This window comes from Mercenaria mercenaria, chromosome 3 (assembly GCF_021730395.1).
Source record: "Mercenaria mercenaria strain notata chromosome 3, MADL_Memer_1, whole genome shotgun sequence".
In the NCBI taxonomy this organism is placed as follows: domain Eukaryota; kingdom Metazoa; phylum Mollusca; class Bivalvia; order Venerida; family Veneridae; genus Mercenaria; species Mercenaria mercenaria.
The window spans coordinates 23,948,975-23,966,560 of NC_069363.1; the positions used below are offsets into that span (position 1 = coordinate 23,948,975).

General features: G+C 34.7%; 1 protein-coding gene across 2 annotated transcripts; it reads left to right on the forward strand.

Moving 5' to 3' along the window:
- The first annotated feature begins 1,547 nt into the window (after positions 1 to 1,547).
- On the forward strand, positions 1,548 to 8,251 carry LOC123525270 (kinesin-related protein 4-like). Of its 2 annotated transcripts, none has more exons than XM_053538007.1 (2): positions 1,548 to 1,910; positions 5,065 to 8,251. In XM_053538007.1, the coding sequence occupies exon 2, from the start codon at positions 5,172 to 5,174 to the stop codon at positions 6,468 to 6,470; it is 1,299 nt and encodes a 432-aa protein (XP_053393982.1). In that variant the 5' UTR covers positions 1,548 to 1,910; positions 5,065 to 5,171; the 3' UTR covers positions 6,471 to 8,251. The 2 variants fall into 2 exon arrangements, with proteins under 2 accessions (XP_053393982.1, XP_045160107.2); XM_045304172.2 differs by having other exon boundaries at positions 1,548 to 1,906.
- The last annotated feature ends 9,335 nt before the right edge of the window (positions 8,252 to 17,586 follow it).

A 17,586-nucleotide genomic window follows, 5' to 3' on the forward strand; every position in this document is an offset into this window, starting at 1 on the left:
TTCACACATATAATTTGGTAACGGACAATTTACGCTTTTGAACGCAAAACCTGCTTTCTGAGAAAACAGACTCTGATATTAAAATGTTAAAGTATTGTACAGAAATACAACATCCCAACACTACAGATTCTGTCGTATGATACAATTTTTTTTTTATTTGATGTATGGTGTCAGTTTACTTTTATCATGGTACTATATTTTGCGAAGCAAGCAATCTTGTTGAAGGGGTTATTTCAGTCCATGAATAAAACAACATTCGGAATACAACGGGCTGGAGTTACCAAGCTGCACATATATAGGCTTGTATAGTTATTTCAGATTTTAGATATCTTCTTGTTGTTCATCGCATTATCATGCTGCCATATCGACCATTATTAATTCTTTCTTACAAATCAATACCAAACACATGTTTTTATGCAAAGCAAGTCTCTCGGACTTGTCCTGTCCGTCTCACCTCTAATATTAGACACAAGAAACATCTGCATGACCCTATATAAACTGTGTTGTTGATATCAGATAGCTGACTATGACCTTGACACTGAACCCTTTAATTGCAGTCTATGGATCGTCATAGTGTGGTGACTATTTGTGCCATACTATATAATAATTCCTTCAAATAATTTTAAAGAGACACTTTACTCTACCTATGTGAGTGCATTGGATGACAAAGGTAACATTGACCTTACAAAGATATTTTTAATTCATACCAGGTTATCCAGGGATCAATCAAGGGAGTGAAAGGATTAAAGCGGACATCAAATACCCTTTATTTAACCTTTAATTTTACTTATCATACGATAGCTAAACGTTACGATCAGTGCATCGTCTCATTTTGAGAAACATTTATAGCATGAAATAAAAATATGTATAACGGATATGAAATTGTGCCTATCTAAGTTTATTATCATCGTATGACCTTAACGTAAACTAATATGGCTGAAACTTGTATTTTGTATATTGTCTCATTATGATAAATACATGTGCCAATTTATTATTAAAATCCTTTACTTGCGTCAAAATACAGATCGAACACGTTTTCGTAACAGACATGCAGATATACGCACGACCGGATCAAATACAGGATATTTTCCAAGAATACGGAGGAGAAATAAATACATGAATTATTTCTGGATGGTCCTGTATTACCGAAAAATATATTAAAAACATCCTACATATTTAAGTCAGTCAGACAGAGAGACTTTTTTTTGAAAACCTTCTAACGGTTTTAAGCATGTTTCAGAATTATGTATTTTATACTTTTTTAGTTATTGAAGTATTCACATAAAATGAAATGTTAAAACAAGACCAAAGTATTTGAATATTGCAATGAACAAGGAACAATTTTAATTTATTCTTTTAGGCAAATTCTACCGCTATTTTAATAGGATATTATCTGATGCATTATGCAGAATAAAACAATATAGCCAATGTTTACACGCTAACACCGGTATAAATCTCTTTACAAGATATTTTTAAACATTTTAAACCAATATACAGCGTAAATGTAAATATCTTCAAGGGGGTGATATATGTCAACTAATCAATATGTAATATGGCCTGCTTGATACAATAAAGCCAAAGATCTACCCGAGTGAAAATCATTTAGGATATTGAATGTCTAATTTCCATATCTTTATCTGGCATGAGAAATAAGTGCAGTTTAACAAAAAAGGTGGAAAAGATTCATTAATATACGGATTAATAGGTCAGAAAGTCATTAAAATAGTAATTAACGTTATCCGTTTGACAGCTATATATATTAATCGACCGAGATTGCATCTGATCGGAATTATATGAATTTTAATAGGGAAAATGAAAATGTCACAGGATTTGACTCATTGGAGAAGAAACGAGTAACTTTTTTAACAAATGACACTGGAAAAATTATATTTTCAGAACTTGAACAGTGAGTAAGATAATTTAATTTCTCTTTTTTTTTAAAACGACCGTTGTGATAAATTGCATTAAATTTTGTTGATTTTAATTTTTCCTTAGCATTATAAATGTTGTATAACTTCATATTAACAAGATGGAATACAGAAGGGGAATGAAGATTGTAAAGAAGTACTTGCACTATGTAAGGGCGTTTCATTTGTTACATATGTGTAGTGAAAAATCATAAAAATGTCCACTCGTCAACAAGGTAGTCCGTGATAGCTTGTCTTTGATACATGCGGTTAAAACATTAAAATAACTCAAAATAGCACGGTAACGGACTATAAATATTTGAACAACTGACCGTAATCTACTAAACTAAATAAAGGCGATTTTATTTGACCTTAATATCTTTTCTTATCTTCATATGCTCTTCCAAAGAGTATTAAGTTGGATATAATTTAATAACCTTATATTGTGCAGTGAAATATTACAATACAAAATATTTTAAGTTAGTTTAAATCTTTATGCATAAGTGCATTTGTAGATTCAATAGAAAACAGAAGGCACTGCTAGACACATCCATTCCATTATAAACAATATGGATGCAAGGAATAGAACTAACGCTGTAACAACGGTGTCTGATTCTGGTACAGGAATTACTGTAGTATTAGACATTCACGTGTTTGTAGGTTAAATATTCAAAACAAAATATTTAAGTGTACAATAAGACCAGTTTCCGCAGTATCGAAACGCTAAGTCCATACTCATTTACAATCTGCATCTTGACATTGATCTATGTATGAATTATGATCTGAGAATTTAGAGAATACAAGTTATTTTGTCAGTGTTCTAGTTTTGTGAAATACGGGCCAAAATGTTTGGCACTAATTTCGTATAGTATATTTCTCGTGATATAAGCGTTTTGTTTCTGTCGGTAATTTATTGTTAATCAGCGGTAATTATACATTATAAACTGTGTGAAATTTGGCACGTTTACTCCTGTGGACTAGTCAAGCAAGTTGTTAACATTTTACAAAAGCCAATTAAAATAACATATCTTTAAACAATATAAAGAAGACCGCTTTTGCTACAAAAAGGACACAATACCTTCTTATTACGTTATAACGTAAACTAGCTTCCCCGTGATCACAAAGTTTAGTCGAAGAAAAAATCAAAGTCCACTGAAATCGTCAATAATAATATATAATTTTAACAATGTGATTGTAATTATTATGCCTATTACTTATGTTTGTAGAAAATGGAGAAAATAATAAATATTTAAGAGCTTTGTCCGACATGTTCTGGACCAAGTTAAGTTTGCAATTTCCATAAATTTCTAAATTATTGTATCAAAATACACAATCAAAATCATGAAAAATAAGTATTTTTATGTAAACACTGAATCCATCTCTGGTCATTTTATAAATTGAGCCGTGCCATGAGAAAACCAACATAGTGGGTTTGCGACCAGCATGGATCCAGACCAGCCTGCGCATCCGCGCAGTCTGGTCAGGATCCATGCTGTTCGCTTTTAAAGCCTACTGCAATTAGAGAAACCGTTAGCGAACAGCATGGATCCTGACCAGACTGCGCGGATGCGCAGGCTGGTCTGGATCCATGCTGGTCGCAAACCCACTATGTTGGTTTTCCCATAGCATGGCTCAATTATTTACGTTGAAAAATTCAATAGTTGATAGTTTCTCATTTTTCTAACAGACGATTATATTGGTCGTCATACAAGCTTTAAGGCTGCTCTGCCTTCATCATGCCTTTGCAATTATTCAGTAGAACTTTTGTAAAAATGTGGAGTAAGTCATCAGAGTTTGGTATATGTAGCTCTGTAGGGAAGAAATAAAGTATTAAAGGGTCATAATGTCTTTGTTTAAAAATGTGGCTGCCACATTTTCCGTGATAAATACAAAACACATTAATTTTTTGTTAAATCCTATTTCTGATAATTACTTTCTTTAACATTTGTCAAAGGTCTGAATATTGCTGAATATACTAGAATGTTTTATTGAATCTATTGTTTTTATCACCGCCTTTTAAAGCTCTAACTATAACAGTTCATTTGCAATATTAAAAGTTGTGCTTTTTTACCATACACATACCATGTATTTGGAAAGTTGTTTCATCTGTTTTTAAGATAAAACATTAAAGCGGAAATGACTCAATAAGATTTTCTGTCTGGTGTTTCGGTTGAATTTTAGCCAAATTCATTTTGGACGGAAAATGTTCCATTAAATTTTACTAGTGCATTTTCATAATTTTTGGGTGTGTTTACATGATTTGGTTACTACCAACACAAAGGTGTTAAGTTAACCTTTCCATGAACCTAAAACATTTGTTTTCCAAGACTTATTTTGGAAACAATGTCTTTGTTACCCTTGTTAGAGAGGTCATTTGACCCTTGGACTGCTATACATCAAGCCATTGGAATGTCAGTTCGAACTGAGCTCTACATGCGGGCAGTCTTTGTATTTTCTTTACACGAACTTCGTTCAACCTTGATTATATTTTTTGATCATGTTTACAACGGGTTTCAGTAAATACGATTAATGAATTATTGATGATATTTGATAAATTCATGGCTAAAGTATTTAGCGGAGGCTGATATAAAAACTGACCTTCCGTAATCGATATAACTGTGACATGTCATAGCAGTTTTCAAATAAAGTATTACAAAACTCTCTTGAATATTGGATAGACACTTAAAAATCTTTGATTAACGGCCGAATGATGTATGGCAAAATTGACAAGAAAAACTAGTTAACAGGATAGAAAAAAGATGGTAATAGATTTTGTTGAAATAATACCACATGGAACGGCTCGTCAAACGAATGCTTAATGAAAAAAGTAAATAAATTAATTACAGTACCACTTAATGAGTTGACAAAATACTTAACAGCCAATTGAAAGAAAAACATCATAATATAGAAATTGTACAGAACGCAATACCAGTATTGTAAAACAATAAGTGCTATCACCACACGAAAAGTACTTCATAATTCATACAATTCATTTTAGCTGGACTGAGAACAAGTTCTACGACTTGTATAAATTCCTCTTCTCACCCTATCGTTCCTAATGGTATCCGACAAGTTTCCCTATTAATTTGAAACGGACGTCCTACCACTAGAGCACCCTGAGGGCAATTAATGTAACCATTGCAATTCTACTTTTCAGGAAAAAATTCAAGACAGCCATTGACAGAATCTTCTCGTCATGTATATTTCCAATGAAGACGAATAATATATTTGTAAATTAAAGAAGAACTCGTTTATCAGGTCAATATGTCAACCACGACCCGCGATTCTGACAGTGATGATGATACATTGACGTCATCAGACTGTTCGGAGTCCTCGGATAATGAAAGCAGCGAACATGACAGAGATGATACAAGTGACACTGCTTCATATCGCTCACTGGCATTTAGTGTAAAAAAGAATCGCTCGACAGCGATAGTAAAATCAAAGAAATCTAAGAAAAGGGTACGATTTAAACCAGGTGATAGTCTGGTATTAATTTATGTAATACCTAACAGAGAAATGTTAGGACTTAAAAGTGACTCTGAAGATTCTGATTACGGCGACAGTGATGATGAAAGTGATGATGAAGAAGATGATGACGATGATGATGACGAAGATGAAGATGACGATGAAGATAACGATGAAGATAACGATGATGATAGTGAGAATGACGACGATAGTAATAATAAAATGAATAAAAACAAAGCTGTGAAACCCAAACCGTTTGCAAAACTCCTTGCAGTGAAACAAGTGAATAGACATAAAATTCCCGATTTACGCAGCAACATAAAAAGAGCACAGGAAAAACCCAAACCTATAAGCTTAGATTTAAATTCAAATCCAGCAGGTTCAAGAATCAAACAACGTTTAAAACCACGTAAGAAAGAGAAAAAGGACGTACCAAAATCACTGAAAAAAGAATCAACAGCAAACACTATTAGTAAAACAAAACAGTCGAAAAACAAGAAAAATAAGTCCAATTCAATTAAAGTAGACGTGAATAAAACTACTAAAACCAGGAAGAATAGACCTCGTTTACTGGAAATACGTGCGACAGTTGAGGCTGATAGCAAGAATTCAGAAACTCAAGCATCAGTTCAAAAAGTTGTGCATAAAAATGATATAAAACCTAACGTGATAGATGTAAATGATTCAGTTTGTTTAAATAGTTCAAAACATTTAACAAACAGAACTAGGCTACAACCTACATCGTTCAGGATAACCAAACCTAGACCAGATTCTGGAGAAACAAAAGGTGCAAACAGTTTATCAGAAAGGTCCACTAAAGTTGCACAAGTTGTTTCAGCAAGTTATGAATCCTTGAGTAGTGTTCTACCTTCATCATACATAAATCTAAACTCCATACAAAACCATACTGTCGAAGAAACAATAAGACGATTGGATCCTGAGAGCATGAATACAAGTGGGAAGAGAAACTACGCATGGCAGGTAGCCAATGGAACCATTTCTAGTCAGTCGTTACGAACACCAAGCATACTTCCTTTCTGGGACAGTCTGCAAAACTCGGTAGCAGAAAACAATACAATTAAATTGCCAACATAAATAATACAATTAAGTTGTCAGCATAAATAATACAATTAAATTGCCAGCATAGATTGTAAACCCACCGAGGAAAACTATAGTTTATAGATGCTAGTACACTGAGCGTACAGTCAGCAGTAGCTACCCAGGTCGACTATACTACTTGACTTTAGGTCATACTTTTAGTAATGAATATGAGAAGAGGAATTGCAAGTTGATATTAAGAAACATCTAAATCCTACAAAATGAAATAAACTAATGTATCTTTTGATTCAAGTTTAAAAATTATCATAGATAATCTTTACTTAACAAAAAGCTTGAAATTCGATAAAATTTCGATATTAGCCTTTCTTTCGAACATAATTGGAGACATATATTCAAAGTGCTTTTTACATGATTCCAGTTCAACAGATTGTCTACTATATTGCTTTGAAATTTAATTTGTGAAATTTCTCAAGTTGTGAAATGTGAAATGAACTGTTCATAGTGAAAGAGTAATACGCATTATTTCTACGCATCGATGTCGCTAGGTACCTCAAGGTGACAAGCATAAAAGAATTAAACTCAATTTAAATAAAATAGTTTTCTCTACTAATTCCGACTATCTCTACTATTTCAAGAATAATATCAAGAACAATAAACAAAGTAAAGATTACAACACGTTTTTACGTCCCAAACTAGAATATTGTTCAACCGTTTGTCTCCCGTGGCAAAAGAACTTGCATTGTGAAATGGAATGATAAACAGGGCTGAAACAATTATGGCTACACTGGCAGGGTTTCCCGAATGATAAATACTAGCAAACCGTAGATAAACGTCGTCTCCACATCCCATCCCAATAACTATATTCTTCAAAGTAAAATGTAATGGCTACCCAGGAACTACCTTATTCATCAGTCACTTACCAAATACTGCTCGAATTTTTTTTTCGAAAGCCTATTTGCTATTATAGGCGGGTACTGTAACTTTACATCTAACGATTGTGATGAAAGCTTTAAGCTTATTTGAACCAATCTCGAGTCCGCTTCCTGGAAAAACCAGTACTGGTGTCATATGAGAAGTCATGGTCGTGACCCCAATGTGGCTCGAACCAATGACCCTGGGTTGAGCGGCCGACACCTTAACCACTAGACCACCGCTCCCAGTTTCACTATGTTGTACTCGATTATCGAAATATAAATGTTTCACTCTTTTCTTGATTCTTGCATTTGACTGGACTAGAATCTAAAAGTTGTTAATTGTTGAATTAGGTTGGCAGAGTATAAATACTTCAGCCGAGAGAAAGCGAACGTTGACATAATTTTAAAGCATGTTTAAAAAAGTCTTCAAAACAGGAAATTATAAGTTGGCCAAAAGTGCAGCAAATATCTAGAGTAAACAACTCCCTGATAAATCAATCTTCCTGGATTTACAATAAATCTCAAGGATTTATTTTGGTTTAAAAGGTTTTATGCATTAGATAACCATTTAAAATTGTCAAAATCACTCTCGTTAAAATGTTCAATGTTTACTTTGCAGATACAGAATATATGTTAATTTGTGTTCAGAAGTTTGAATTATTTCTCATCTGTTCAATCCACATTTGAGCCGTGCCATGAGAAAATCAACATAGTGGGTTTGCGACCAGCATGGATCCAGACCAGCCTGCGCATCCGCGCAGTCTGGTCAGGCTCCATGCTGTTCGCTTTTAAAGCCTATTGGAATTGAAGAAACTGTTAGCGAACAGCATGGATCCTGACCAGACTGCGCGGATGCGCAGGCTGGTCTGGATCCATGCTGGTCGCACACCCACTATGTTGGTTTTCTCATGGCACGGCTCATTTCACATACATACATTTTTCTGTATCTACGCAAAACACGAGGCATTTGTTTACGCTGTGCCAATGATTAATTAATTTGTACATTTTGTATTTATATCACCTTTAAAATTATTGTTAAAAATAAATTGTTAAAAACTGAAAAAAATATATTGATTAGAAAATTTATTATTCGTCATCATTTACCCGTGTTCTCACCAACAGGCCAAGCTATTGCAATATACATGTACCACGTAATCACATGACGCCAAGAAGCGTTACCTTCAGCCTGATCACGTATTTTGACAAGTGCACAAAAATACCAATATATATAACAATACCGATACCAAAGATTTTATTCGCATAAAACATTATACAATGTTTATAGCAATACAAATACTATTCAAAGAGAGAAAACATGAAAAATACATTTTCTGAAGAGTGAGATAGTTATTTAGTTAACAGTTGCAAAAATACATTTTCTGGAAGTTAAAGTAATTAACATCTGCAACAGTGAAAGAGCGACGTGAAACGAACACATGACAAAAATGGTCTAAATATCTTTTTAAATAGCTATTCTAGATTTGTTTGCAAAGTAAATGTATTTTGACAGGTTATTAAGAACCGTTTTAGAGGTAGAACTAACAGTAAATCAAATTTTGACAAGGTAGGCCAATGACAAAAATATGGTTTGAGGAACATCTTTCTTAAATCTCTATATTTCGAACAAACTAATAGGAAATGAAATTCTGATTCAATTTGATTCATATTACAAGATTTACAGATTCTTTGAGCCCTGGGTGTGTTATTATATCTTCCAGTTTCTATAAACAATTTATGCATATATATGATAAAAAATGTATACAACGTGTAATAAACAAACAAATATATGGTATACCTTTGGGCATTGCCTTGGCACGGTCAGTGGCAGAAAACTACTAGGCAGTACAAAAATGGTAAACTGTGAAGAAATCCTCTCTCTTAATCCTCACCATGTTCCAAAGTAAGAGGATCACCGTCACGTGAATTCATTACACATGTATTTTTTGTTGGATTTAACGTCGCACCCTCCAATTATAGGGCTTATGACGACTATCCATTTTTGATGTGGAGGAAGACCCCACACATGTTACAATAAATAAAGGTGCGATATGTAATTAAGTAATCTATAAACCTACTAGAAGAGCCTTTGCACTGCGCTATATAGTAGCAGACGAAGTTTTTAGCAATGCTCTTATTTATATGTTTAAAATGAAAACCAAATGAACCATGTATACATATCTTCAAAATGACTTTAAACTAGAATGTGTCTGTAGGACACAGGGTGTGCCCCCCCACTGGTACATTTGTCACAAATAAGGGGAAATCATTCAAATGTTTGCAGTCTTAATGGGGTATAGCCTCAAAAAATATTATGAAATGGATTCATTATTCTATACGATATACTTTTTGAGCTATGAGCATCAAAAACAAAAAAATCACTATTTTGGCTATTTCAAGAGCCATAACTCTGTAATAAATGCTAAAATTCTCAAGAAGAATGCCAAATGTGCAAGGTCACATTATAATAAAGACTCAAGCAAATACTTTTTGAGTGAGGCACATAATTAAGTGAAATTGTGCATTTTTTGACTTTTTCAGGGGCAATAACTCTGGAAACAGGGGCGGACCCAGATGAAAAATAGGAAGTGCGCAAGTTCATATCATGATAAAGATTCATGCAAGGTTTCATCAATTTATATCAAATACTTTTTGAGCTAGGCGTGTCACAAGGTGAAAACGTGCATTTTTGACTATTTCAGGGCCATAACTCTAGAAATAGGGGGCGGACCCAGATGAAGGATAGGAGGTGCGCAAGTTCATATCATGATTAAGACTCGTGCAAGGTTTCATGAATCTATATCAAATACCTTTTGAGCTAGGTGTGTCACAAGGTGAAAATGTGCATTTTTGACTATTTCAGGGGCCATTACTCTAAAAATTGGGGGCGGAGACAGACGAAAAATAGGAGGTGTGCAAGATCATACCATGATAAAGACTCATGCAAGGTTTCGTCAATTTACATCAAATACTTTTTGAGCTAGGCGTGTCACAAGGTGAAAATGTGCATTTTTGACTATTTCAGGGGGCCATAACTCTAGAAATAGGGGGCGGACCCAAATGAAAAATAGGAGGTGCGCAAGTTCATATCATGATTAAGACTCGTGCAAGGTTTCATGAATCTATATCAAATACTTTTGAGCTAGGCGTGTCACAAGGTGACAATGTCAATTTTTGACTATTTCAGGGGCCTTAACTCTAAAATTAGGGGGCGGAGCCTGACGAAAAATAGAAGGTGCGCAAGTTCATATCATGATAAAGACTCATGCAAGGTTTCATTAAATTATATCAAATACTTTTTGAGCTAGGCGTGTCACGAACTTCGGACGGACGGAAGGACGACAGACGCACGGACAAGAGCAAATATATATGCCCCCACCACCCATGGGGGTGGGAGAGGGGGGGGGGGCACAACAAGACAGAATAATAAAAGAAACACGAATTGACCTAAGAAAAGATAAAAGACAACAGTAAAAGTACCCACAATTACCAGTTGGCTTTTCAGAACTATCTATTTTTATTTTTGTCCTTTTTACACGAGTGTAAAGCATTGCAACGAGCCAAGTTGATATTCATGATGTAGAAAAAACAGTCAGAAATAAAAACAAAACACTATAAACAATATCAATCACATTTTCATGTATAAACGTGTTTAAAAACTGTCGCCAGTTTTACTGTCAGAAAACCCATTATGTTTGTAACAGGAAAACGTGAAAAAAAATGTGAACTTCAAGTCAATGACCTTGATAAAATATCCATTAACATTACGTTTAAATATATATTTGTTAAATATCCATCATTTAGATACTCATAGTCAGGTTGAGGACCTCATTGAATATATCACCAATAAATTTCTTCATTAGAGCTACCGTTATCACAAGTTGTGTAAATATGTTGCCAAAGTCCGATTAGGTTTTTGGAATTTAATAGTGATCTAAGACAATTTTGTGATATAAGGTTTGTCATTACCTGATTCTGGGTCATGGCATTCGGTAATGTTATCAAGGTTTCACTAAAAGAGGTTCAACCCCTACACATTTGGATGCTGTGTCCCTTCTTTGATAGTGTTTGATGAGACAAGTGGTATTATTCATGAATATAGAAAAGGACACATGATACATGGTTTATATTGTTACGTGAATATTGGTCGTTTGTACGTTGTTTCGTAATTGTAATGACAACCAAGCTTTATTTTAAACAATAACAACATGCCAAAACAACTCAGAAGTGCAATATTAAAAGTATTAACAAGACGCGGGTATTTTAAAGTATTTTGGAAAGTTAATGATTTCAGTGTCTTCAATAATGTTTTCGTGCCCATGCTATTACCTTCCAAACGACGTCTTATATAACAATACCTTTGATATATAGAAGATGTAAGGTCTCAGACCATTAGTAAAATTTAAGTTTATTTTCATAAGAATAAAACAGGCTATACATGTTATAGCGTAAAAAGGTCATACACTTGGATCTTCCACAGACTGTTTCATAATCGCATTAATGAATAGAGGTTAAGTGTGCTAAGTACATCACTTGAACTTGGCACTTAATTTGAGCCGTGCCATGAGAAAACCAACATAGTGGGTATGCGACCAGCAAGGATCCAGACCAGCCTGCGCATCCGCGCAGTCTGGTCAGGATCCATGCTGTTCGCTTTCAAAGCCTACTGGAATTAGAGAAACTGTTAGCGAACAGCATGGATCCTGACCAGACTGCGCGGATGCGCAGGCTGGTCTGGATCCATGCTGGTCGCATACCCACTATGTTGGTTTTCCCATAGCACGGCTCATTTGTTGTCGTCTAGGTATTTTATTTTTCATTCAACGACATACCTTGTAAGAAACATTTTTCTAACGGATTAGTATTTTAACAATACCACAGTATTTTACTATAGAGTACAACCTCTCCAGAGCGGCCCTGTCTTAAGCAAAAATCTCTCTATAACAACATCATCAAAATTTCCCTAAGCTGAAATATATTATCAAATTTACCTTACCAGAACAACAACCTCTACATAACAGTCAATATTTGTATCTCCCAAAGGGTGTTGCTCTGCAGAGGTTGCACTGTACATATATCAAAGATAGTTGTTTATTCAAAAAATAATATGTTAATTTACATGACGTCGTATGAGTTTTCAATGAGAATATAATAATTAGATAAAACGTAAAAAGCTATGCCGTTACAAAATAGTCTGATCTACGTAATTATAAGCAATCATTCATAGCATGCCAAGTTTCGATCAAAGAAACTCTTTAATCGTTTTTACTATATTTGATCTTATCAAATTTCTATTAAATTTTATGATTTGTCAGATCCGCCTTTTATGTATCATATCTATAAAATGATACTAAATTTCAATTTATAGTTATCAAACGAGAGCTATTTTTGAATGTAATCAAATATTTGACTTAAGTTTAACAAATATTTAGTTTTATCGTGATCTTGTATTCTGTCCTTATCATCGTGAGCTTTTAAATACATCATTGAGATAAAAGCTCTCTTTTAATTTTACCTAACGTATATTTAGACATGTAAGACCGAAATTGGAAATTATAAAACATGTTATTAAATCTGGAATACTTTTAAAAGAAAGTAATATGCAGACTAATGAAAAAAGTAACTTGTTATTTGCACAAACCTATAATAGAAAACACCCGTATATTGTGCTATGGTGTCAGCGGATGGTATACTGTAAAGGTACAAAACTGAACATGTGAATCTTAATCTTTCAAGACCTTAAGTATAATATCCAAGATCAAAAAATGCTTGCTTACTGGTCACATTTGGAATCTGTTATTTTCGATGGTAATTTCTAGTCTGGCTGAAACAAAAGCTTATATTCTTACAACTGTAGTATATAGCACCTCTGAAAGACAAGGGCATCACTTACACTGAACTGACTCAGTCAGGAAGGCAAACATACTAAACAAGCAATTTGAATCGGTATTTTCCAAATCTCATTCACTCAGTCTAAAACAGTTGTGTAAGAAAAACGCTTGTCCCACATCAAGACCTTAGCTATCTGAGATTTCAACATCTGTTGAAGGTGTTGACAAATAACTTCTTAAACTATCGCCAAACAAAGCGTTTGGTCAAAATAAAATATCACTAAAGTGCTTAAAGAGCTACACCAGAAAATATTATCAATTCTCTTTAAAAATCTTTAATCTATCCATAGAAATAGGTATTGTTCTCTGAGATTGGAAATATACAGTCCCCGCTCCAATATACTAGTATAAGAATAGTACAAATCCAAGGCTAGAAACTACAGGCTAATCTCTCTCACCTGCATTGCTTCTATACCAATGGAGTACATTTTGCCTTCTAATATCATTATACATTGTGATATTGACGACCTGCTTAGCCAGTAATAGCATGACTTTCGATCTAAACATAGCTGTAAAAATCCATTTATCAGCTTCTCACAAGAGGTCTTTGACAACCCTGAAAGTGGTGAACAAACGTGTGAATGGAATGGACTTCAGTAAAGCATTTGAGTCCATCCTCTGGCATGATGGTCGATTGATTATTCTTATACTATAAATTGTGTACTAGTGTGTATTAAAGACAAGCAAGTCTTCATCAGATTCCCAAACATTCTAAGTTTCTGTATGCTCTTCAACAGTATGAAAATGACTGTATTTGACCCCTTTAAGTGTGACGTGTTGCGAATAATTAGGAAACAGAACCCTTATATCTAACCATACATTACTAAAAGCATCAATGCCATTAAAACATTGGGGCGAAAATCTCTACACATCTAAACTGGTCATCCCGTATCAACGGTATAACATCCAAAACATGCATAAACTCTCTCCGTCATCAGCAGAAATGTCAGGTTGCAAATGGGCACTTTGAGATACATTTAACAGGATATTTTGCTCCAGAGTTTACTGTATGGGCCTGAGGAAGAAAACATATTCAGGACGTTCAGGGCAATGTTAATTTAAAAAACATAATGAATTGATTCCCTTTAGACAACAGATAAATTGCGTATTCCACAACCAGAGAAAGCTGTTTAGCTCCTGTTAATTCATCAGCATATGTGGTACTGAAAAAGGATAAGCTCGACGAATCAAGCAAACTGGTGCAATTTTCTGATCCATATTATTAGGAAATATCGAAGAAATCGGTGTAAAAAGTTCCAACCTTTAAGCTAACTCATGTGAAAAGAAGAAAAACCTAGCGTACTTTTATATTTATTCTTAATGCATCGATAAATGAAAAGTAGGTAAATCTAGCCTTTGGTATGCGTTTAGTCACTCATTTGATAGTCTCCCTTTGTCTTCCTGTAAATTATCGGAACTGTAATGGCATAATTTATTTCAAAGAAGGTAATTACAACACTTATGGTATTGTGTTAATAGTATATGACCCGACAAATTGTTCTAGACGATATTATTACGGCTGAGCATATGCGGGCATTATACTGTTTTATTCTACCAGAAAATTCAGGAATCTTTATACTTACTTTGTAGACGGGCCTTGGGGAGATATTCAGTGGTGTCCTAACTCTTTCATTTGAAGAATGAATCGAACACAAGAAGACGTGACAATTGTCATATTTACAGAAACTGAAAAACAACTTCGAGAGTAAAGTCATCCGGGAACTGTGTAACATTGCAGGGGTGGAGAAGACCAGGACTACACCCTATCATCCTATGGGAAATGCGGTCACTGAGCGCTTCAATGGGACCTTGTTGGGAATGCTAGGTACGTTGGATCCAGCCGAGAAGTCAAACTGGAAGGACTATGTGAAACCACTAGTTCACGCCTACAACTCCACTAGACATGAGTCCACCGGCTTCTCTCCACAACATTCTTTACGGTTCTTATAACACAATGTTAGTTTTTTGTATAAGCTTACCAGCGGTCCGTTTATTATGCCATTGTTAGCTCACCAGGTGAGTTATTGTAGTCGTCTGTCAGAATGTTTGCCTGGATGAAATCTAGGCCAGTTTCGAATATGGGTTATCTGGGGTCAAAAACTAGGTCACTAGGTCAAATCATAGAAAAACCTTGTGTAGACAATAGGGACTGCAATTTACATCGGATCTTCATAAAACTTGATCAGAATATTTGTCTGGATAAAATCTAGGTCAAGTTCGAATATGGGTCATTTGGGTTTTAAAACTAGGTCACCCGGTCAAATCGAAGAAAAACTTTGTGTATGCAATAGGGGCTGCATTTTAAACTGGATATTCATTAAATTTGATCGGAATGATTGCCTTGATGAAATCTAGGTCAAGTTCGAATATGGGTAATCTGGGGTCAAAAACTAGGTCGCTAGGTCAAATAAAAGAAAAACCTTGTGTATACAATAGGGACTACATTTTACACTGGATCTTCATGAAATTTGATCACAATGTTTGTCTGGATTAAATCTAGGTCAAGTTCAAATATGGGTCATCTACATTTTAGGCAGGATGCTCATGAAATTTGTTGAAAACGTTTGCTTTGATGAAATTTAGATCAAGTTCAAATACGGGTCATGTTGGATAAAAAACTAGGTCACCTGGTCAAATCAAAGAATAAACTTGTGTATGCAATAGAAGCTACATTTTTCAGTGGATCTTCATGAAATTTAATCAGAATGTTTGTCTTGATGAAAGCTAGGTCGAGTTCAAATATAGGTCATATCGGGTCAAGAACTAGGTCACCTGGTCAAATCAAAGAAGTACCTGGCCTATGCAAAATGGGTCGCATTTTAAGAACGATATTAATTACATTTGATCAAAATGTTTCGTTTGATACAATCTAGGGCAGGTTCAAAAATGGATCATGTTGGATCAAAAACTAGGTCACCCGATCAAATCAAAGAAATACCCTGTGTATGCATTAGGGGCTGCATTTTAGACTGGATATATTCATTAAATTTTATCAGGCTGTTTATCTGGGCGAAATCTATGTCAGTTTCAAATATGGGTCATCTTGGGGTAAAAAACTAGGTCACCCGATCAAATAAAAGAAGTACCTTTTGTAAGCGTTAGGGACTGCACTTTAGACTGGATATTCATGAAATTTGACCCTGCCGTTTGTTTTGATGAAATCTATGTCAGGTTCAAATGTGTGTCATCTTTGGTAAAAAAAAAAGGTCAGCCAGTCAAATCAAAGAAGTACCTTGTTCTAGCTGTTCCCAGGTGAGCGACCTAGGACCATCTGGTCCTCTTGTTCAATATAACTAAGACTGCAAGATCTGTGAAATACATATACTGGTATACCAATATACAACCAGTTACGCAAAAAGGAAATTTGTTTTTTCTTTCATTCAGAAAGAGTCTCTTTGAGTTCATATATTGTAGCTAGGCATTGCATTTGCAGATGCTCGCACAGAAAGCATAGCAAAAAATCATTCGTGGGATTCGAAATTTTGGGTCTTTTTCGTTGTTTTAAATCAAAAGTACAACCGTATTAGTGACCCGTCCAGACAAGCCGTAAAAAATGAATAACTAAAGCAGTTATATATAGCTTCGTAAATTATTTTAAGTCGGTCAGCAGTGCACAAATAATGCTGTATGTAAATACAATGATAAGATATTAAAACGCAACAAACATATGCTTGAATATATATTTTGCTACAAAAAGCACCACCTTGAAATGTTCAACACATACACATCTCGATACTCTATACCCATTGTGTTCGAATCATCACGACAGACCGTAACATTAACACAATGGGTACAGATTATCGGGATGTGTATGTGTTGAACATTTCAGGGTGATGCTTTTTGTAGTAAGAATATATTCAGGCATATGTGTGTTGCGTTTTCATATCTTATCAGTGTATTTACATACAGCATTATTTGTGCACTGTCAGTGTATAAGGTCAATAACTGACAACAGAAATTCAATAAAATGCGAAACTGTTACGTTCCAGTCAGTGTAAGACATGCAGGGTTTTCCCTAACCAAATGATAGCGTGGAATAAAATACCGAGCGTAAGCGAGTACTAAAAGTTTTTGACGTCATTTAAACGAAAGGTTTTGCCTAAGGAAAAACACTGGCGCCAGACCAGAAAGAAATGCCTTTGTACATGTTATACCCTACCCATAGGTATACTTTAACAACCGTGGTCATGAACGGGAAGATGTACTAACCCATTTCAATCGCGCATTTCTCACCTAAAACGCGCAGGTCGGTAAATGTGTACAAGTGTTGATTTATCTCCCATCGTGCACCAGTCACATTGCGTCATTATATCGTATCGCAGAGACTCTCATATTTTATGTTACAGAAAA

Bases quoted from the DNA above. Each gene is read 5' to 3' on its own strand.
- LOC123525270 (XM_053538007.1), top strand. From the start codon at position 5,172: ATGTCAACCACGACCCGCGATTCTGACAGTGATGATGATACATTGACG.